The sequence below is a fragment of the Pelobates fuscus genome, chromosome 4 (assembly GCF_036172605.1).
Source record: "Pelobates fuscus isolate aPelFus1 chromosome 4, aPelFus1.pri, whole genome shotgun sequence".
Classification (NCBI taxonomy): Eukaryota; Metazoa; Chordata; class Amphibia; order Anura; family Pelobatidae; genus Pelobates; species Pelobates fuscus.
Genome location: NC_086320.1, coordinates 263,359,856 through 263,382,601, shown reverse-complemented (window position 1 = coordinate 263,382,601; position 22,746 = coordinate 263,359,856). Strand labels below are relative to the sequence as shown.

General features: G+C 37.6%; 1 protein-coding gene across 1 annotated transcript in view; it reads right to left on the bottom strand.

Moving 5' to 3' along the window:
• VPS41 (VPS41 subunit of HOPS complex) overlaps positions 1 to 22,746 on the bottom strand; it is a 312,102-nt gene that overhangs the window by 273,494 nt on the left and 15,862 nt on the right. Inside the window, exon 2 of the mRNA XM_063450642.1 lies at positions 15,603 to 15,641. Coding sequence (XP_063306712.1) covers positions 15,603 to 15,641 — 39 coding nt within the window. The remainder of the gene's footprint in view (positions 1 to 15,602; positions 15,642 to 22,746) is intronic.

The window sequence follows — 22,746 nt, the reverse complement described above, 5'->3', positions numbered from 1 at the left end:
GTTATTTAACATTTCTGCCTTTTCCTGGTCTTCATTGACTAACAGACCCATCTCTGTTTTCAGTGTACCTACACGTTCATTTTTTGTTTTTTTAGAATTAATGTACTTGAAAAAAATTTTGGGGTTGGTTTTGCATTCTTTGGCTATCAATTTCTCATTTTCTAGTTTAGCCACTTTAATTGCCTTTTTGCAAGTATTATTGGCTTCCTTATATCTTATATAGGATGCCTCTGATTTGTCGGATTTAAAAGCTTTAGAAGCCCTTTTCTTATTTTTAATCTCTTGTTTTACTTCTCTACTAAGCCACATTGGTTTTAATTTGTTTCTTTTATATTTATTACCCAATTGTACATACTGTGAAATGTACCTTTCTAATATTTGTTTGAATAGTTTCCATTTTTCCTCAGTGTTTTTATCACTAAGGAGTTTATGCCAGTCGATATGTTGTAGAGCTGCCCTAATCTTATTAAAGTTGGCTTTTTTTAAATTATACGTTTTAATATACCCCACGTGCTTTTGCTTTTTTGAGTTTATTTCAAAAGTTACCATATTGTGATCACTATTTCCCAAATGCTCCCCTACTTGAATGTTGGTTAAAAGATTAACATTGTTTGTTATAACGAGATCCAGACAAGCATCCTTTCTAGTTGGTGCTTGTACCAGTTGTGACATAAAGGTGTCATTTAACACATTCAAAAACCGGATTCCCCTAGCTGAAGTACTAGTCCCTCTATCCCAATTCATGTCCGGGTAATTAAAATCGCCAATAATTAACGTGTTACCCCGATTTGCAGCTTTATCAATTTGCTCTAACAGCAATAGCAATTTAATTCCAATCTAATAAAATACAGTGTTATGCACAGAGTAGCCACAATATGGTGGTAGAAATTATGACTCTTACATCATAAGGAGTCTTTACAGTCCAGTTTTATTAATGTGCTTCTACCATACCTAACATGATTTAAAGTGACTTTAACCAGAATAATACATACCGTGCTAGCTCAATTGCTAAAAAAAAAAAACGTATAAATGACAAGCCACATAGCATTTTGCCAGTGTGACCTTCCTGGGCTTCATTGACATAGCATTAGCATAGTAAAACTTAAAATGTTTTCAAGTACCTGCGTTTATTAACCACTGTAACGACTAGGAAAGTAATTATGGTACCTATGTCTGGTTTTAATATTTATTTTGGTCTTTACAGCAGCACCAATTATGAACAATGCATTTTCTGTGTGTCTAATTATCTTTCCCCCCCCCCCCCCCCCCCCCAGTAAAAAAAAGGGGGGTCATTCACTTAAAGGTTTGGGAGTGATATTATATGCTATTTTGTTTTTTATGTAATGAAATGTGTATCATATTTGGTGTCACATTAAACGGTTATTTAACTATCATGACCACTTTTGTTCTTAGAACAATGGCGGCAAATTGTGAATTCTGTGGAGGAGCCGATTGTTGCCACCAGCATCCGATGACTGTGCTGAAACTTGGGGGTTGCCTGTTCCTGTTATGCACCCCAACTGCTGCCCCAGACTTCTAAACCTCTCTCTGTTCTCTTATGTTTCCTCCTCTCCCTCCATAACACTTTGTCACCAACTGTTTACCTCAGCTGTCACCTTGAGTTTAGTTGCTAACTTTTTGGTGGTATTTCACTCTTATACCTTCTCTATGTGTAGTCGCCTTCATTTTTCACATATTCTGTTTTAATCAAACACTCACTTTCATATATACTTAAATTGTGTGACTACTCAGGCATTGCTCGAACCATACTGTTATATGGCATTTTTGTTGTCACTACAAGATGCCATGTTTATTGTAATACTGTCTTTCTAATGCACAACAAAAATAAAGATTTATAAACAAGAATGGAGGAGGGGTATTTACTAGTGCCTAATAGGGCATAACCACCCTAAACAAATGAGCATGTAGAAAAGGGTTACATGGTTACAATGAAATCAGAAACACATGTACATAAATACTATAAACTGAGTGACCTTCTAGGGAAAAGGTGTCAGGTTACTCCTCTATAATGAATGGTGGGTAACCCCAGTACTAATTGACAATAGGAGAAAGGAAAAAGCACTTAGGGAAACCGTTTAGTATGTAAACCCTAAATGACCAGGAGTAACCCCAAAGTAATCAAATAAAACTTAGCTTTTAATAAATGATTAAAATATCTTATCATAAATGTGCAGCATATCTGCAAAAAATATATCCACAAAAAATTATTATTATTATAATGATATTTTGGTATTAACCAATACAGAAGTCAAGATAAATACATGTATTGAGTCTGTATAGGTAATTGCATAGAACAAAAAAGCAACAAATTGTTGACACAAATAAAGATAAATTAATTTAACACCATACAGAGGTTATAAGTAACCAAAATGTAACAAGGTGTAACCTATATCTGCTACATTGGATCACATCAAATTGTTCAGGAAGAGAGCTATATAATGTCTCAGACAAGGTACAGAGTAACTATCATATCCTACAGGAAATGAAGATTCCCTACTCTGATGTGCCTTCGTGGGCACCCTTTAATAAAATTCTGAGTGTCCAACGAAAATTGAATACTATTAAAAGATAAAGAGTATAGTTGATAATATTAAAGAAAGGTCGTTGTGCTGGTCATCCCACATCGATTGGATCAACTAAATACTCTCTGAAAGTTCTGACGCGCTTTTCGCCGTTAAGGCTCTTCCAGGGGAAGATATCTTTTTTGCAGATATGCTGCACATTTATGATAAGATATTTTAATTATTTATTAAAAGCTAAGTTTTATTTGATTACTTTGGGGTTACTCCTGGTCATTTAGGGTTTACATACTAAACGGTTTCCCTGAGTGCTTTTTCCTTTCTCCTATTGTCAACATGTACATAAATATATATAGTATTGTGAATTTTAAGCCAGTTTTTGGAATACATTAATTACTCCTAAAACTGGACGGATGACTCCTTTACATCAGACTCTACCCTAGTCTTCAATCAACCCAGCTAAAAATGCTTATGGCCTCACAACGTAACTTTTATGTCACAAAATCTATCAATCTCCTTAAGAGCCACACTTCACTCTCACCTCCAGTTCTGTCACTTTCACCCAGTTTGTTTATTTACCCATTGATGATCTCCTTATTGTGTCTTTAACCCCTTAAGGACCGGACTGTTTTGGCAATGTTATACGTTAAGGACCACTTTTGTGGTGTTTGTGATTAGCTGTAATTTTTCTCTCTCTCATTTACAGTTCCCATACAAAATGTATATTGGTTTTTTTTCAGGACACAAAGGGTTTTCTTAACATACTATTATTTATATCATGTCATATAATTTAATTTACAAATAATAATAAAATATGGTGAAAATATGGTGACTTTTACTTGAAAAATCGTTTACTCATCTACAAAAGCTAATGAAAAAAAACCTGCTAAATAGATTCAGAATTTTCTCCTGAGTTTAAAAACACCCAGTGTTTACATGCTTTTCTTTTGCAAGTTATAGGGCTATTAAGTTCAAGTAGGATATTGCTGTTTCAAAATATACATTTTTAAAATGTATCAACAGTGACATTCTAACACTTATCTGCCATAAATCTCTGAAAAAGACCCCACATGTAAATTGTTTTTTTTTTTTTTTTTTTTTTAAAGTAGACAACCCAGGGTATTCATATAAGGATATTTTGACACATTCTTTGCAGCCATTTTACCACCAATGAAAAGAAAATGTTACTTGCGCTTTTTCCTTAATCCCTATGTATATTTAGACAAATGGAGGTCATTTAGTTGCTCCAATGGCCATTGGAGGGATGCCCGCCTGCCAACGTCAAGGCAGACCCCCCCTAAGCGGGTCCTAAAACTGACCCTTCAGCCTGCTTCCTTGAGCTTCTGGCAAAGATATCTCTAATGAGACAGAAAGGGGTATTTTTTATATACACCCCTTTACTTATTAACCCTTAATAGGGAACACATGGGATGGGTAGCAGCATTGTAACCAGGCTGTGTGATACAAAGTAAATACAAATACAAAAAGAGAAGTCCTGCGCTTAAGCAGCAAGGACTACAACACACATCAGCCCCAATATATAGTAAAAACCAAAGAAAAGAAAATGTTACTTGCGCTTTTTCCTTAATCCCTATGTATATTTAGACAAATGGAGGTCATTTAGTTGCTCCAATGGCCATTGGAGGGATGCCCGCCTGCCAACGTCAAGGCAGACCCCCCCTAAGCGGGTCCTAAAACTGACCCTTCAGCCTGCTTCCTTGAGCTTCTGGCAAAGATATCTCTAATGAGACAGAAAGGGGTATTTTTTATATACACCCCTTTACTTATTAACCCTTAATAGGGAACACATGGGATGGGTAGCAGCATTGTAACCAGGCTGTGTGATACAAAGTAAATACAAATACAAAAAGAGAAGTCCTGCGCTTAAGCAGCAAGGACTACAACACACATCAGCCCCAATATATAGTAAAAACCAAAGAAAAGAAAATGTTACTTGCGCTTTTTCCTTAATCCCTATGTATATTTAGACAAATGGAGGTCATTTAGTTGCTCCAATGGCCATTGGAGGGATGCCCGCCTGCCAACGTCAAGGCAGACCCCCCCTAAGCGGGTCCTAAAACTGACCCTTCAGCCTGCTTCCTTGAGCTTCTGGCAAAGATATCTCTAATGAGACAGAAAGGGGTATTTTTTATATACACCCCTTTACTTATTAACCCTTAATAGGGAACACATGGGATGGGTAGCAGCATTGTAACCAGGCTGTGTGATACAAAGTAAATACAAATACAAAAAGAGAAGTCCTGCGCTTAAGCAGCAAGGACTACAACACACATCAGCCCCAATATATAGTAAAAACCAAAGAAAAGAAAATGTTACTTGCGCTTTTTCCTTAATCCCTATGTATATTTAGACAAATGGAGGTCATTTAGTTGCTCCAATGGCCATTGGAGGGATGCCCGCCTGCCAACGTCAAGGCAGACCCCCCCTAAGCGGGTCCTAAAACTGACCCTTCAGCCTGCTTCCTTGAGCTTCTGGCAAAGATATCTCTAATGAGACAGAAAGGGGTATTTTTTATATACACCCCTTTACTTATTAACCCTTAATAGGGAACACATGGGATGGGTAGCAGCATTGTAACCAGGCTGTGTGATACAAAGTAAATACAAATACAAAAAGAGAAGTCCTGCGCTTAAGCAGCAAGGACTACAACACACATCAGCCCCAATATATAGTAAAAACCAAAGAAAAGAAAATGTTACTTGCGCTTTTTCCTTAATCCCTATGTATATTTAGACAAATGGAGGTCATTTAGTTGCTCCAATGGCCATTGGAGGGATGCCCGCCTGCCAACGTCAAGGCAGACCCCCCCTAAGCGGGTCCTAAAACTGACCCTTCAGCCTGCTTCCTTGAGCTTCTGGCAAAGATATCTCTAATGAGACAGAAAGGGGTATTTTTTATATACACCCCTTTACTTATTAACCCTTAATAGGGAACACATGGGATGGGTAGCAGCATTGTAACCAGGCTGTGTGATACAAAGTAAATACAAATACAAAAAGAGAAGTCCTGCGCTTAAGCAGCAAGGACTACAACACACATCAGCCCCAATATATAGTAAAAACCAAAGAAAAGAAAATGTTACTTGCGCTTTTTCCTTAATCCCTATGTATATTTAGACAAATGGAGGTCATTTAGTTGCTCCAATGGCCATTGGAGGGATGCCCGCCTGCCAACGTCAAGGCAGACCCCCCCTAAGCGGGTCCTAAAACTGACCCTTCAGCCTGCTTCCTTGAGCTTCTGGCAAAGATATCTCTAATGAGACAGAAAGGGGTATTTTTTATATACACCCCTTTACTTATTAACCCTTAATAGGGAACACATGGGATGGGTAGCAGCATTGTAACCAGGCTGTGTGATACAAAGTAAATACAAATACAAAAAGAGAAGTCCTGCGCTTAAGCAGCAAGGACTACAACACACATCAGCCCCAATATATAGTAAAAACCAAAGAAAAGAAAATGTTACTTGCGCTTTTTCCTTAATCCCTATGTATATTTAGACAAATGGAGGTCATTTAGTTGCTCCAATGGCCATTGGAGGGATGCCCGCCTGCCAACGTCAAGGCAGACCCCCCCTAAGCGGGTCCTAAAACTGACCCTTCAGCCTGCTTCCTTGAGCTTCTGGCAAAGATATCTCTAATGAGACAGAAAGGGGTATTTTTTATATACACCCCTTTACTTATTAACCCTTAATAGGGAACACATGGGATGGGTAGCAGCATTGTAACCAGGCTGTGTGATACAAAGTAAATACAAATACAAAAAGAGAAGTCCTGCGCTTAAGCAGCAAGGACTACAACACACATCAGCCCCAATATATAGTAAAAACCAAAGAAAAGAAAATGTTACTTGCGCTTTTTCCTTAATCCCTATGTATATTTAGACAAATGGAGGTCATTTAGTTGCTCCAATGGCCATTGGAGGGATGCCCGCCTGCCAACGTCAAGGCAGACCCCCCCTAAGCGGGTCCTAAAACTGACCCTTCAGCCTGCTTCCTTGAGCTTCTGGCAAAGATATCTCTAATGAGACAGAAAGGGGTATTTTTTATATACACCCCTTTACTTATTAACCCTTAATAGGGAACACATGGGATGGGTAGCAGCATTGTAACCAGGCTGTGTGATACAAAGTAAATACAAATACAAAAAGAGAAGTCCTGCGCTTAAGCAGCAAGGACTACAACACACATCAGCCCCAATATATAGTAAAAACCAAAGAAAAGAAAATGTTACTTGCGCTTTTTCCTTAATCCCTATGTATATTTAGACAAATGGAGGTCATTTAGTTGCTCCAATGGCCATTGGAGGGATGCCCGCCTGCCAACGTCAAGGCAGACCCCCCCTAAGCGGGTCCTAAAACTGACCCTTCAGCCTGCTTCCTTGAGCTTCTGGCAAAGATATCTCTAATGAGACAGAAAGGGGTATTTTTTATATACACCCCTTTACTTATTAACCCTTAATAGGGAACACATGGGATGGGTAGCAGCATTGTAACCAGGCTGTGTGATACAAAGTAAATACAAATACAAAAAGAGAAGTCCTGCGCTTAAGCAGCAAGGACTACAACACACATCAGCCCCAATATATAGTAAAAACCAAAGAAAAGAAAATGTTACTTGCGCTTTTTCCTTAATCCCTATGTATATTTAGACAAATGGAAGCTCAAGGAAGCAGGCTGAAGGGTCAGTTTTAGGACCCGCTTAGGGGGGGTCTGCCTTGACGTTGGCAGGCGGGCATCCCTCCAATGGCCATTGGAGCAACTAAATGACCTCCATTTGTCTAAATATACATAGGGATTAAGGAAAAAGCGCAAGTAACATTTTCTTTTCTTTGGTTTTTACTATATATTGGGGCTGATGTGTGTTGTAGTCCTTGCTGCTTAAGCGCAGGACTTCTCTTTTTGTATTTGTATTTACTTTGTATCACACAGCCTGGTTACAATGCTGCTACCCATCCCATGTGTTCCCTATTAAGGGTTAATAAGTAAAGGGGTGTATATAAAAAATACCCCTTTCTGTCTCATTAGAGATATCTTTGCCAGAAGCTCAAGGAAGCAGGCTGAAGGGTCAGTTTTAGGACCCGCTTAGGGGGGGTCTGCCTTGACGTTGGCAGGCGGGCATCCCTCCAATGGCCATTGGAGCAACTAAATGACCTCCATTTGTCTAAATATACATAGGGATTAAGGAAAAAGCGCAAGTAACATTTTCTTTTCTTTGGTTTTTACTATATATTGGGGCTGATGTGTGTTGTAGTCCTTGCTGCTTAAGCGCAGGACTTCTCTTTTTGTATTTGTATTTACTTTGTATCACACAGCCTGGTTACAATGCTGCTACCCATCCCATGTGTTCCCTATTAAGGGTTAATAAGTAAAGGGGTGTATATAAAAAATACCCCTTTCTGTCTCACTAGAGATATCTTTGCCAGAAGCTCAAGGAAGCAGGCTGAAGGGTCAGTTTTAGGACCCGCTTAGGGGGGGTCTGCCTTGACGTTGGCAGGCGGGCATCCCTCCAATGGCCATTGGAGCAACTAAATGACCTCCATTTGTCTAAATATACATAGGGATTAAGGAAAAAGCGCAAGTAACATTTTCTTTTCTTTGGTTTTTACTATATATTGGGGCTGATGTGTGTTGTAGTCCTTGCTGCTTAAGCGCAGGACTTCTCTTTTTGTATTTGTATTTACTTTGTATCACACAGCCTGGTTACAATGCTGCTACCCATCCCATGTGTTCCCTATTAAGGGTTAATAAGTAAAGGGGTGTATATAAAAAATACCCCTTTCTGTCTCATTAGAGATATCTTTGCCAGAAGCTCAAGGAAGCAGGCTGAAGGGTCAGTTTTAGGACCCGCTTAGGGGGGGTCTGCCTTGACGTTGGCAGGCGGGCATCCCTCCAATGGCCATTGGAGCAACTAAATGACCTCCATTTGTCTAAATATACATAGGGATTAAGGAAAAAGCGCAAGTAACATTTTCTTTTCTTTGGTTTTTACTATATATTGGGGCTGATGTGTGTTGTAGTCCTTGCTGCTTAAGCGCAGGACTTCTCTTTTTGTATTTGTATTTACTTTGTATCACACAGCCTGGTTACAATGCTGCTACCCATCCCATGTGTTCCCTATTAAGGGTTAATAAGTAAAGGGGTGTATATAAAAAATACCCCTTTCTGTCTCATTAGAGATATCTTTGCCAGAAGCTCAAGGAAGCAGGCTGAAGGGTCAGTTTTAGGACCCGCTTAGGGGGGGTCTGCCTTGACGTTGGCAGGCGGGCATCCCTCCAATGGCCATTGGAGCAACTAAATGACCTCCATTTGTCTAAATATACATAGGGATTAAGGAAAAAGCGCAAGTAACATTTTCTTTTCTTTGGTTTTTACTATATATTGGGGCTGATGTGTGTTGTAGTCCTTGCTGCTTAAGCGCAGGACTTCTCTTTTTGTATTTGTATTTACTTTGTATCACACAGCCTGGTTACAATGCTGCTACCCATCCCATGTGTTCCCTATTAAGGGTTAATAAGTAAAGGGGTGTATATAAAAAATACCCCTTTCTGTCTCATTAGAGATATCTTTGCCAGAAGCTCAAGGAAGCAGGCTGAAGGGTCAGTTTTAGGACCCGCTTAGGGGGGGTCTGCCTTGACGTTGGCAGGCGGGCATCCCTCCAATGGCCATTGGAGCAACTAAATGACCTCCATTTGTCTAAATATACATAGGGATTAAGGAAAAAGCGCAAGTAACATTTTCTTTTCTTTGGTTTTTACTATATATTGGGGCTGATGTGTGTTGTAGTCCTTGCTGCTTAAGCGCAGGACTTCTCTTTTTGTATTTGTATTTACTTTGTATCACACAGCCTGGTTACAATGCTGCTACCCATCCCATGTGTTCCCTATTAAGGGTTAATAAGTAAAGGGGTGTATATAAAAAATACCCCTTTCTGTCTCATTAGAGATATCTTTGCCAGAAGCTCAAGGAAGCAGGCTGAAGGGTCAGTTTTAGGACCCGCTTAGGGGGGGTCTGCCTTGACGTTGGCAGGCGGGCATCCCTCCAATGGCCATTGGAGCAACTAAATGACCTCCATTTGTCTAAATATACATAGGGATTAAGGAAAAAGCGCAAGTAACATTTTCTTTTCTTTGGTTTTTACTATATATTGGGGCTGATGTGTGTTGTAGTCCTTGCTGCTTAAGCGCAGGACTTCTCTTTTTGTATTTGTATTTACTTTGTATCACACAGCCTGGTTACAATGCTGCTACCCATCCCATGTGTTCCCTATTAAGGGTTAATAAGTAAAGGGGTGTATATAAAAAATACCCCTTTCTGTCTCATTAGAGATATCTTTGCCAGAAGCTCAAGGAAGCAGGCTGAAGGGTCAGTTTTAGGACCCGCTTAGGGGGGGTCTGCCTTGACGTTGGCAGGCGGGCATCCCTCCAATGGCCATTGGAGCAACTAAATGACCTCCATTTGTCTAAATATACATAGGGATTAAGGAAAAAGCGCAAGTAACATTTTCTTTTCTTTGGTTTTTACTATATATTGGGGCTGATGTGTGTTGTAGTCCTTGCTGCTTAAGCGCAGGACTTCTCTTTTTGTATTTGTATTTACTTTGTATCACACAGCCTGGTTACAATGCTGCTACCCATCCCATGTGTTCCCTATTAAGGGTTAATAAGTAAAGGGGTGTATATAAAAAATACCCCTTTCTGTCTCATTAGAGATATCTTTGCCAGAAGCTCAAGGAAGCAGGCTGAAGGGTCAGTTTTAGGACCCGCTTAGGGGGGGTCTGCCTTGACGTTGGCAGGCGGGCATCCCTCCAATGGCCATTGGAGCAACTAAATGACCTCCATTTGTCTAAATATACATAGGGATTAAGGAAAAAGCGCAAGTAACATTTTCTTTTCTTTGGTTTTTACTATATATTGGGGCTGATGTGTGTTGTAGTCCTTGCTGCTTAAGCGCAGGACTTCTCTTTTTGTATTTGTATTTACTTTGTATCACACAGCCTGGTTACAATGCTGCTACCCATCCCATGTGTTCCCTATTAAGGGTTAATAAGTAAAGGGGTGTATATAAAAAATACCCCTTTCTGTCTCATTAGAGATATCTTTGCCAGAAGCTCAAGGAAGCAGGCTGAAGGGTCAGTTTTAGGACCCGCTTAGGGGGGGTCTGCCTTGACGTTGGCAGGCGGGCATCCCTCCAATGGCCATTGGAGCAACTAAATGACCTCCATTTGTCTAAATATACATAGGGATTAAGGAAAAAGCGCAAGTAACATTTTCTTTTCTTTGGTTTTTACTATATATTGGGGCTGATGTGTGTTGTAGTCCTTGCTGCTTAAGCGCAGGACTTCTCTTTTTGTATTTGTATTTTACCACCAATCTTTGCCAAACTTCGCATAGGTAGTTTATTTTTATTTTTTCCACATACATTGCAATTCAGGTATAAATTCACAGATCCTGTCACTGCCAATAAGTGTTCAGCAACATCTCCTGAGTACAGTGATACCACCCATGCATAGGCTTGTCGGGTTGTTAGGGGGATAAAAAGCCACATTTGGCAGGCGCGCATATCGGTTTCAACCTGCGCCCATGTCCTATTTGGGACATTTTTGAAGCAGGACAATGTATTTTACCCCCATTAAACCATATATTTTTGAAAGACAACCCAGGGTTTTTAAATGGTGGTATTTTAACACTTTTCATGCACAGAATTTACCACCAGCCTTTGTCAAACTTTTGGGTAGTAATGTTTTTTGTGATTTTTTTTCACACACATTGTACTTTAGACATGAATTAACAGATCCTGTTATGTATCACTGCCAAACAACACCCCTATATGTTTTCAGCAACATCTCCTGAGTACAGTGATATCACCCATGCATAGGTTTGCTGGGTTGTTTGGGGGCTAAAAGGTCATGATAGAGACTTGTGCATGTCAGTTTTTTAACTTGATATATAGGTATTCTTGGCCTAACTTCAGTTTGGTGTATTTTTGCATCCCCCAGGTAGTGTTACCATCATGAAACTATATATTTTTTTTATCAAGTAGACATTCCAGGGTATTGTATATTGGGTGTTTTAACATCCTTTCCCCAACCAGTAACACATTTTGGACTTGCCCATTTTGGCTGAATATAGTTTGCTTGCTTTGCTAGGCACATGTTGAGTGTGGTGCATTTTTCCATCCCCCAAGTTGAATTTGTGGTTTGAAAGTATATATTTGTATAAGGTAGACATCCAAGGTTTTGACTTCTTTTTCCCAACCATTTTGCCCAAAAAATTCAGTGTGTGGTGGTAATTTTTGAATTCTGGTTTTTATACACATATTGCTTTTAGATTTCTGCCAGAAAACTTTTAAAAACTTTTAACCAAATGTGCAGGTATCAAATGCACCTTTAGCAGAAATCTCTATACTAACTCCTGCAAAAAGAATCTGACTGGAGATTTGGGGGAAGGAAACTGACTAAAATTTTCCGCAAAAAAAAAAAAAAAGGGAATCAGTATTAGAAAAAGGTATGTTCTGTGTGGTAGAGCTTAAAACATGTTCCAATACACAGGGCAATTGGGAAAGAGAAAAAAGGTTGCTGTCCTTTTCCCTTTTTTTATAACAGACCCGGCAACGTTTCTGGGGATTTTTTTTTTTTTTTTGGATTCCTCTGGCACCGTTGTTGGAACTTGATCATCTGCATAAATGATTGTGGGAATCAGCTTGAGCTGAAATTGGAGAAAGGTGTTTTTTTCCAGGATTCATTTAAAAAAAATAAAAAAAAAGATAAAGTAAAAATGGATTGAGGGTTGCTACTTGCATCAGGTAGATAGCCACCTTTGTATACCAGGCTTTTGTTTTTCTTAAAATAAGATATGGCTGCATCAGCTGATCAGCCAAATAAACACCCCATGTGCCTGTTATAAGCCCTGATGCAAACCGATTTGGTCTGTACTCTGCCTCGGACAGTGACGTCTGACATGATTTCGTCATGGATGGTGGTTATTATGTTAATATCCTTCCTGTCCCCAAATTTTATTGCAAGCACTTCAGCTTTGCGCAGAGCTTTACATTGACTTTTTTTTTTTATTTGGCCTCTATGAGAGGTCTGGGGAAATCTTTTTTTTTTTTCTCACAGTGCAGCAGGCCAGTGTCTGCAAACCATAAAGCGTTTTAAACAAACGGACACTGCTATAAATATTGTCCACATAAAGGTGGCAACCTTTATTGAACAAGGGGATCAGTAGGTCCCAAACAATTTTCCCACTTGTGCCCAGAGAGTCAGGACAGCCAGGAGGGTCCAGTTGACCATCTTTTCCCTCATACATGCAAAAGGCAAACGTATAGACACTTTCACTCTCGCACAGTTTGTACAATTTTACGTCATACCTAGCGCGCTGTGAGGGGATGTATTGTTTGAATCCTAATCTCCCTTTGTCATTAAGGATTCATCAATGGATACATTTTGTTGGGGAATATAAACTTTTGAAAATTTGTGCTGAAGATGGTCTACCACTAGGCATATTTTATGTATCCTACCAAAATAGGGGTGATCTCTGGGGTGACAGAGGGTATTGTAATTAAAATGTAAGTATCTCAGTATCTTGTTCTAGACATGGTTTTGGAGTACACTGGACTAGAACATATTGGGTTGGTACTCCAGTAAGAGTGAATTGATGACTTCTTTACAATCCCCATGAGCATTGTAAGAGCCCAGAATGGTTTAAGTTCTGTGGGATGCCAAGCATGCTCCTGACTACATAGCTACCTGGATTGGTATCAGAAAAATGCGTAGCATATAAATTAGTCTGGGAAGCAATCTCCTCCCAGATGGTATCCCCTAAAAATAGTTCCATGTATTGCATAGGGGAGAAGTCATACACATTGATATTAATGCCTGCGTTGGCACTAAAAGGGGGGATGTTGGGCTCAACTAACTGGAGGTACCCAGTCCTCCTCCACATTTGGCGTAGCAGGAAAAGCACAGCTTTTTTTTGCAGCCGGCTCCCACACAGATGACGTGTCACTAGACGTGTCAGAAAACACGGACGCATTGTCAGTGGCGTCAGAATGTGACGCCAAGAAGGCATATGCCTCCTCCGACCTGTACGTGCGCTGCATGTTTCACCAACACACTACCTGACCCAAAACTAACAAATTACGAACACTATTTTTTTTGTACATTTTTTTTATCGACTAAAACAGAGTAAAACAGACTAAAACGTCCTTTAGCGGCAATCCCTAAACTAACTCCTGCAAAAGGAATCTAATGGAGATTAGGGGGAAGGAAACTGACTGACTAAAATTTGACGCTAATAAAAAAAAAAAAAACAGTCTAAAACACAGCATTTTGACAAAAAAAAAGCCCTTAAGGGCAAAAAAAATACAGACAGTACAAATGCACTGCTGTAACAGGACTTGGCAGGAAAGAGGTTAAAAAGGATCATTTTTTACTTTTTTCACAGGTTCTGGAACTTCTGGCAACACTAACAAACTGGCTACAAACTATCACGCACTGATCTCTGTCTCTCTCCCTCACAAAACACTACAGAGGAGAGAGGGGAGAGAGATCACTGTCAAAGTTTGTAACACCCATTACGACAGTAGCCAATTGTGAGTGATCGCGTGTCGCTCACACAGCGTAATTGGCTGTGACCATCTACCTGGCACGTCTGACAGAACGTAACAGCGGGATTTCGGCGGAAGCGACCTCCAATTGCTCCCGCCGCTCGTTTTCCGTGATGACGGTTCAGGACCGTCACCGGTCCTCAAACGGATGTTACCGAGGACGGTAAATGAACCGTCCTCGGTCCATAAGGGGTTAAACTCAACTCCTCTAGAATATAGCAATTTTTGAGCAGGGTCCTCATCAACCTATTGTTCCTTTAACATTTTGCAATAGTTTCAGCTATTGTTACATTTCCTCCTCTACAATACTGTAAAGCGCTGTGGAATATGTTGGCACTATATAAATGACGACGACAACAACTACTACTTTTTTGTGGTCAATTTTGACAGTCTAATCAAATGTGTAGTGGATTTCCGTTTTCCTTACCAAAAGCTTTCTTGGGACAGAAATACTGATACTTTGCTAGGACAGTGAGTAATAGGTTTTCACTTTTAAATGTGTGTGTAACCCATTTTCTGTTTGCATGCACTGTGACTATTGTGTTCATAATAAATGTTCCTTTGATAATTTCTGTCATTATCTGTTATAAAAATCAAGTTACTGAAGATAATTATATCATAATACTAAGGTTTCACAGATATTTTTGCCAAATTATGTTTTGCGGATTTTTAAAGCTGATTTGGAGAGGTAACCCAAGGCAACCCATTTATAAATTGGTTTGCTGGTGCCAGTTTTTCAGGAGTTTGTGGCATGATGTATCCCTAAAACGCATGCTTAGAAATGTTTGCACATCTGTAGGTGCATTGTCAAATGTTTGCTTCCTCTCTCGCTTTGTGGAGTTGGAGAAGAGAGATTTGGGATAAGTGAAAATATATATTTTTTATATGATTTGAGTCCATCACTAGAAAACCAGCTTAAAGAACCATTATAGTCATCCAGACCACTTCAGCTCAATGAAGTGGTCTGGGTGCTAGGTCCCCCAGGTTTTAACCCTTCAGATGTAAACATAGCAGTTTCAGAGAAAATGCTATATTTACATTGCTGGGTTAATCCAGCCTCTCGTGGGCAGGACCTAAGGATTATATAGTGCCAGGAAAACGAGTTTGTTTTCCTGACACTATAGTGATCCTTTAAACAACAGACCCTGTTCACTGTAATCGTGAAACACAAGCTACTCTATTTTCTTTCTTTTTCTTTTTTATAAACACATTATAAAACTAACAAAGTGTGGTGTTTTAAATTTGTATTGAACATGAATATATTTGATAACAAATAAAACAAGCACTCTAAGCACCAAAAGGTTTTGGTGTATGTGTGTTTTATTATTATTTAATGTTTATTCTTATCTTTTACAGTTCTGCTTTGCATATTTATGTTACTTTTATACATATTTCAATAACAGCACAGCAGTTCATTTTCTGTTGTCATAAAACATACCTCTGATTCTTCATTGGATTCGTCTGGTGACTCTTCAGCCTGAAAGATAATGATGAAAAAAGATTCAATTTAGCATTCTAGTTATATTAAAGTAGTTAATAGTAGTTATATATTAAATAAAGTAGTAGTAGTAGTGTCTGTATCCACAATCTCTTACTTGCATACATAATTCAGGAAGAAATTACTAAAGCGGTTTTGGTATAATAAAAGTTGTTTGTTTATAAATATATATCAGCAGTGTAATTTCTCAGTGATTGGGGGATTAACCCCTTAAGGACCGGACTGTTTTTGCGATGTTGTACATTTGCGACCAGGCATCTTTTTACACTTTTGTGGTGTTTGTGTTTAGCTGTAATTTTCCGCTCTCTCATTTACTGTTCCTATACAAATTATATATTGTTTTTTTCAGGACAAAAGGGGCTTTCTTTACATACCATTATTTATATAATCTCATGTAATTTAATTAAAAAAAAAAAATGATGAAAAATTGAAAAAAAATACATGTTTTTTTACTTTTATGTGAAAAATCTTTTACTCATCTACAAAAGCGAATGAAAAAACTGCTAAATAGATTCAAAATGTTGTCCTGAGTTTAAAAATACCCAGTGTTTACATGCTTTTTGCATGTTATAGGGCCATAAGTACAAGTAGGATATTGCGGTTTCAAAACATACATTTTTAAAATGTATCAATAGTGACATTGTAACACTATTATCTGTCATAAATCTCTGAATACCACCCCACATGTACATCTTTTTTTTAAAGTAGGCAACCCAAGGTATTCAATATGGGGTATGTCCAGACTTTTTTAGTAGCCACTTAGTCGCAAACACTGGCCAAAGTTAGCGTTCATATTTGTTTGTGTGTGAAAAAAGTAAAAAACTAAATTGAACGCTAATTTTGGCCAGTGTTTGTAACTAAGTGGTTACTAAAAAAGACTGGACATACACCATTTGCAATACATTGGGTTGTCTTCTTTTGCAAATGGTATGCCATCATGGGGGTAATTCTCATTCCTCGGCTACCATACGCTCTCAAAGGCAACGTAACCAACCTGGCCATTTTCAATGTAAAAATATTTGACCGTGTAACTTTCAAAAACACTATAAAACCTGTACATGGGGGGTACTGTTATACTCAGGAGACTTTGCTGAACACAAATATTAGTGTTTCAAAACTGGAAAATGTATCACAACAATTATATCGTCAGTAAAAGTGCTGTTTGTGTGTGTAAAATGCAAAAAGTCACTTTCACTGACAATATCATCACTGTGATATGATTTACTGTTTTGAATCACTAATATTTGTGTTCAGCGAAGTCTCCCAAGTAAAACAGTACCCCCATGTACAGGGTTTAGGGTGTCGTAGAACGTTACAGGGTAAAATACAGTGCTAACAAATTAAATTCTCTGGACTTTCGGCCTGCGTTGGCAGGCAGGTTCCTTAAATTGCAATCAATAAAATGACTTAATTATGTAAAAATATTACATAAATACACACGTAGAATTTAAATATATATGCATATTTATATATTTGAAGTCTACGTGTATATTTATATAATTATTAATGTAATTTTGTATATGGACATATGTATAGTTCGTATTCTTTTTATTTATTTATATATACATAGATATATATACAATTTCATTCTAAGTGTATTTTGATATATATATATATATATATATATTTATATCAAAATACAGTTAGAATAAAATTTCATATAGATATATAATTTTTTTTAATTTTTATTATTATTTTTACATTTTTTAATTTAATTTAAATTACTCATTATTTGTATTTTATAATAATATGTATATACAATATATATAGTTATTATATATATTATATATACACACACGTGTGTAATTTAATTATAAGTGTATTTTTATATTAATATATGTACATATTAATATAAAAATACACTTAGTATGACATTATATATATATATGATATATAGACGTATATTATATAGGTATAATATATGTCTATATATCATATATATACACACATATATAATTATTATTTTTATTTATTAACTTTAACCTTTATTTTTTTTCTTTGATTTTACACTAGCAGGGAGACTGCCTGTCAGCACAGACAGTCCCCCTGCAGGCAGACACATGGACACCTATTGTGACCATGTGGTCGCTCTGTTGAGCGATCACATGGCCACAGGGGTCCTAATCTGCCATGGGGAGACTGTCTGGGATGCAGGCAGTCTCCCCACACCGGAACCAACGCTGATCGCCGCCGGGGGAACAACGGCGATCGGGTAAGTAACTAAGACCGTTAGGACGGTTCAGGACCTGAACCGTCCTCGGTCCTTAACCCCTTATGGACGGAGGACGGTTCAGGACCGTCATCGGCATTTTTGCGTTGCCGACCGGTGACGGTCCTGAACCGTCCTAACCGTCCAATGTACTTACCCGATCGCCGTCGTTCCCCCGGCGGCGATCGGCGGTGCTCCCGGTGTGGGGAGACTGCCTGCAGCCCAGACAGTCTCCCCATGGCGGTTTAGGACCCCTGTGGCCATGTGATTGCCCAACAGGGCGACCACATGGTCACAATAGGTGTCCTAGTCTCTGCCTGCAGGGGGACTGTCTGTGCTGACAGGCAGTCTCCCTGCAACTGTAAAATCAAAAAAAATTTAAAGTGAAAGTTAATAAAAAAAAAATATTATTATATATGTGTATATATATATATGATATATAGACATATATTATACCTATATAATATATGTCTATATATCATATATATAATGTCATGCTAAGTGTATTTTTATATTAATATGTACATATATTAATATAAAAATACACTTATAATTAATTTACACACGTATATATATATATAATATATATAATAACTATATATATTGTATATATATATATTATAAAATACGAATAATAAATAATTTAAATTAAATTAAAAAAAATAAAAATAATTATAAAAATTAAAAAAAATTATATATCTATACGAAATTTTATTCTAACTGTATTTTGATATTAATATATATATATTTATATCAAAATACACTTAGAATGAAATTGTATATATATCCATGTATATATAAATAAATAAATAAAAAGAATGCGAACTATTCATATGTCCATATACAAAATTACATAAATAATTATATAAATATACACGTAGACTTCAAATATATAAATATGCATATATATTTAAATTCTACGTGCGTATTTATGTAATATTTTTACATAATTAAGTTATTTTATTGATTGCAATTTAAGGGACCTGCCTGCCAACCCAGGCCGAAAGTCCAGAGAACTTAATTTGCTATCACTGTATTTTACCCTGTAACGTTCTACGACACCCTAAAACCTGTACATGGGGGGTACTGTTTTACTCAGGAGACTTCGCTGAACACAAATATTAGTGATTCAAAACAGTAAAACATATCACAGCGATGATATTGTCAGTGAAAGTGACTTTTTTTTGCATTTTTCACACACAAACAGCACTTTTACTGATGATATAATTGTTGTGATACATTTTCCAGTTTTGAAACACTAATATTTGTGTTCAGCAAAGTCTCCTGAGTAGAACAGGACCCCCCATGTACAGGTTTTATAGCGTTTTTGAAAGTTACAGGGTCAAATATTTGGGTCAAATATTTTTACATTGAAAATGGCCAGGTTGGTTACGTTGCCTTTGAGAGCGTATGGTAGCCCAGGAATGAGAATTACCCCCATGATGGCATACCATTTGCAAAAGAAGACAACCCAAGGTATTGCAAATGGTGTATGTCCAGTCTTTTTTAGTAACCACTTAGTCACAAAGACTGGCCAAAATTAGCTTTCAATTTAGTTTTTTACTTTTTTCACACACAAACAAATATGAACGCTAACTTTGGCCAGTGTTTGCGACTAAGTGGCTACTAAAAAAGTCTGGACATACCCCATATTGAATACCCTGGGTTGTCTACTTTTAAAAAAAAATATACATTTGGGGTGTTATTTAGCAATTTATGACAGATAATAGTGTTACAATGTCACTATTGATACATTTTAAAAATGTATGTTTTAAAACCGCAATATCCTACTTGTACTTATAGCCCTATAACATGCAAAAAAAATAGCAAAAAGCATGTAAACACTGGGTATTTTTGAACTCAGGACAACATTTTGAATCTATTTAGCAGTTTTTTTCATTCGCTTTTGTAGATGAGTAAAAGATTTTTCACCTAAAATTCAAAAAACGTGTATTTTTTAACAATTTTCATCATATTTTTTCATTTTTTTAAAATTAAATTACATGAGATTATATAAATAATGGTATGTAAAGAAAGCCCCTTTTGTCCTGAAAAAAACAATATATAATTTGTATGGGAACAGTAAATGAGAGAGCGGAAAATTACAGCTAAACACAAACACCACAAAAGTGTCAAAAAGATGCCTGGTCGCAAATGTACAACATCGCAAAAAAAGTCCGGTCCTTAAGGGGTTAAGGTATGTAATCAATACCTCATTTTCTCTCTACAAGATCAGTACAAAGGTGCAAGATATGGCAAACCCCATGCCTTCAGCGAGGGAAAGAGTTCCCAGTCAACTCCCAAAACACTCAGTAAAATGTTTGCTGTTGACGTAGAGTCTCAGCAAACACAATTTCCAAACCTAGAGTTGGCTGGAATTTATAACTTCGGTAGTTGTACTACCGGTCCTGTACTATTACTTAAAAAAAGATAACATACCTTGGCAAGGTGTATTTATTTTGCAATATTCTAGTCTAAACTATTTATTAAATTAAGAAAGTTTACTTTTATTTTTTGGTAATGCCTCCAAAGTGTCACACATTATGAAGGACAGGAATCCCAATTGATTCCTTTGATTTTTTTATACTTGAGTGCAACAAAGTAAATCCTTAGTAACAGCACTGCGGTTGTGCATCATTGTACACACTCATAGCCACCTTTGTTGTACAGCATGCAAAATAAGTATGTGCCTAATGCTTTATGTGCGGTTCTTCGCCAGTAATATGCCATTTGTCACTGGTATAGTTCACTATAGAGAATATGGGAACAGTTAAAAATAACACAAATTCAGCAAATTTATAAAAGTGTGCATCCTGTGTTTTTTTCCCCTTTATTATAATATACATGTATGTATATTGTGAATTGCTCTCCCACATAACAAATGCGGAATCAGCCAGCCGAAAGAACGTCAAATTATCAATATTAATCCCTTAGTGACCAGACCGTTTTTCAATTTTCTTACAGTTAAGGACCAGGGCTGTGTTTGCACTTCTGCGGTGTTTAGCTGTAATTTTCCTCTTACTCATTTACTGTACACACATACATATACAGTTTTTCTCGCCATTAGATAGTCTTTCTAAAGATACCATTATTTTCATCATATCATATAATTCACTATAAAAAAAAATGATGAAAACATTTAAGAAAAACGCACTTTTTCGAACTTTGACCCCCAAAATATGTTACGCATCTACAATCGCCAAAAACCACCCAAGCTAAATAGTTTTTAAATTTTGTTCTGAGTTTAGAAATTCCAAATGTTAACATGTTCTTAGCTTTTGCTATTTCCAAACCATTTTTTTTTTCAAAATTAACGCACGTTACATTGTAACACTGATATCTGTCAGGAATCCCTAAATAACCTTTCACATAAATATATTTTTTAAAAGAAGACAACCTAAGGTATTAAACTTGGGGTATTTTGACTCTTTTCATGCAACCATTTTACAACCAATCTATGCCAAATAAAAAAAAAAATAAGTACAACAGTGTCCCCATTATAAATGTTTTATGGGTTTCTTCAAACTTACAAATGTAGGGCTTTCCCCTTTTCCACATTTCTGGGGTATGTCCAGTATTTTGAAGTAGCCACTTAGTCACAAACGTTGGACAAAGTTTTTTTTATTTCTTATACAAAAACTGCACTTTTACTTGTGATTTCATCGTCGTGATAAATTTTACTTTTTAAACACTCATATTTGTGTTCAGCGAAGTCACCCGAGTATAACAATACCCCCCATGTACAGGTTTTATGGTGTTTTGGAAAGTTACAGGATCAATATAGGGCTTGCCCGATTCAGTTTGCCAGCTTGGTTTGCTGGGTTTGTGTTGCCTTTTGAGACCATATGGTAGCCCAGGAACGTGAAATAACCCCATCATGGCATACCATTTTCAAATGTAGATAACCCAGGTTATTCAAAAATAGGGTTTGTCCAGTCTTTTTTTTTATTTTTCTTTGCAGTGCATGAAAATAATACAGGCATGCGTGAGGTGCCCCAAAAGCAGTCCTCAGGCTATTACCTCGCTGTAAATGCGGGGCACACAGATTAAAAGCACAATTTTATAGTTTGAGCAGGCGTAGTTTTTTAAATTCTTTAAACTGTTTAACTAACGAGATATACATTTATATTTTTGCTAGAACATGCATCTCTAACTGGCATTGATACATCTATGATAACACATCCACTCTGTACAACCTGATGATAGTACTAGTAATTCTTAAAGGCTATTGGTCTGAATAGATTAATCTGTGTTTCCACAATGTGTACAGTGTAGGTGCTATTAAGTTAAGAAGGATAGACTGTAATACCCAGCTGATGGTGAATCTTAACTAGGCACAGTTATGTTCTTGGAGTTTGAGTATAGGGAAGGGGAAGCTGTCTGTCTGTGATCTAGTTGGTATGCTAAGGTACTTGCTAGTGGACAGATGAGGTTCTGTGTACTAGTGTCTAATAGCTACCCCCAGCTCCCTAGAGTAGGTTCATAAACCGGCTACTTAAAGGTCACATATAAAGCAGCTATACCCAGGGCATTAATTAAGTTGCCTGTGAGCTTGTCACAGAAATGAGGGTTAAGGTTAATACCCAGCTGGTCAGTTTACTTGTGTGAAGATATGCTACCTATGCCTACTTAGATACAATTTAAAAGCAAATTAAATGTAAGTGAATGCATAAACAAAAGCGGCAAACAGGAAGAGTCCACTGGTTCTTCAAGAGGCAGACCACTGCAAGCCCGCACAGGCTGTGCCACGTTACAGCTGCCGAAGGTATGCCGGCCGGCTCCAGGGCCATGGTGATCACATGGCCCTGGACAGCCAGAGCTGCTGCAAGGGGACTGCTGGGCATTTACTCATTTACTCTCCGGCAGTCCCCCCCG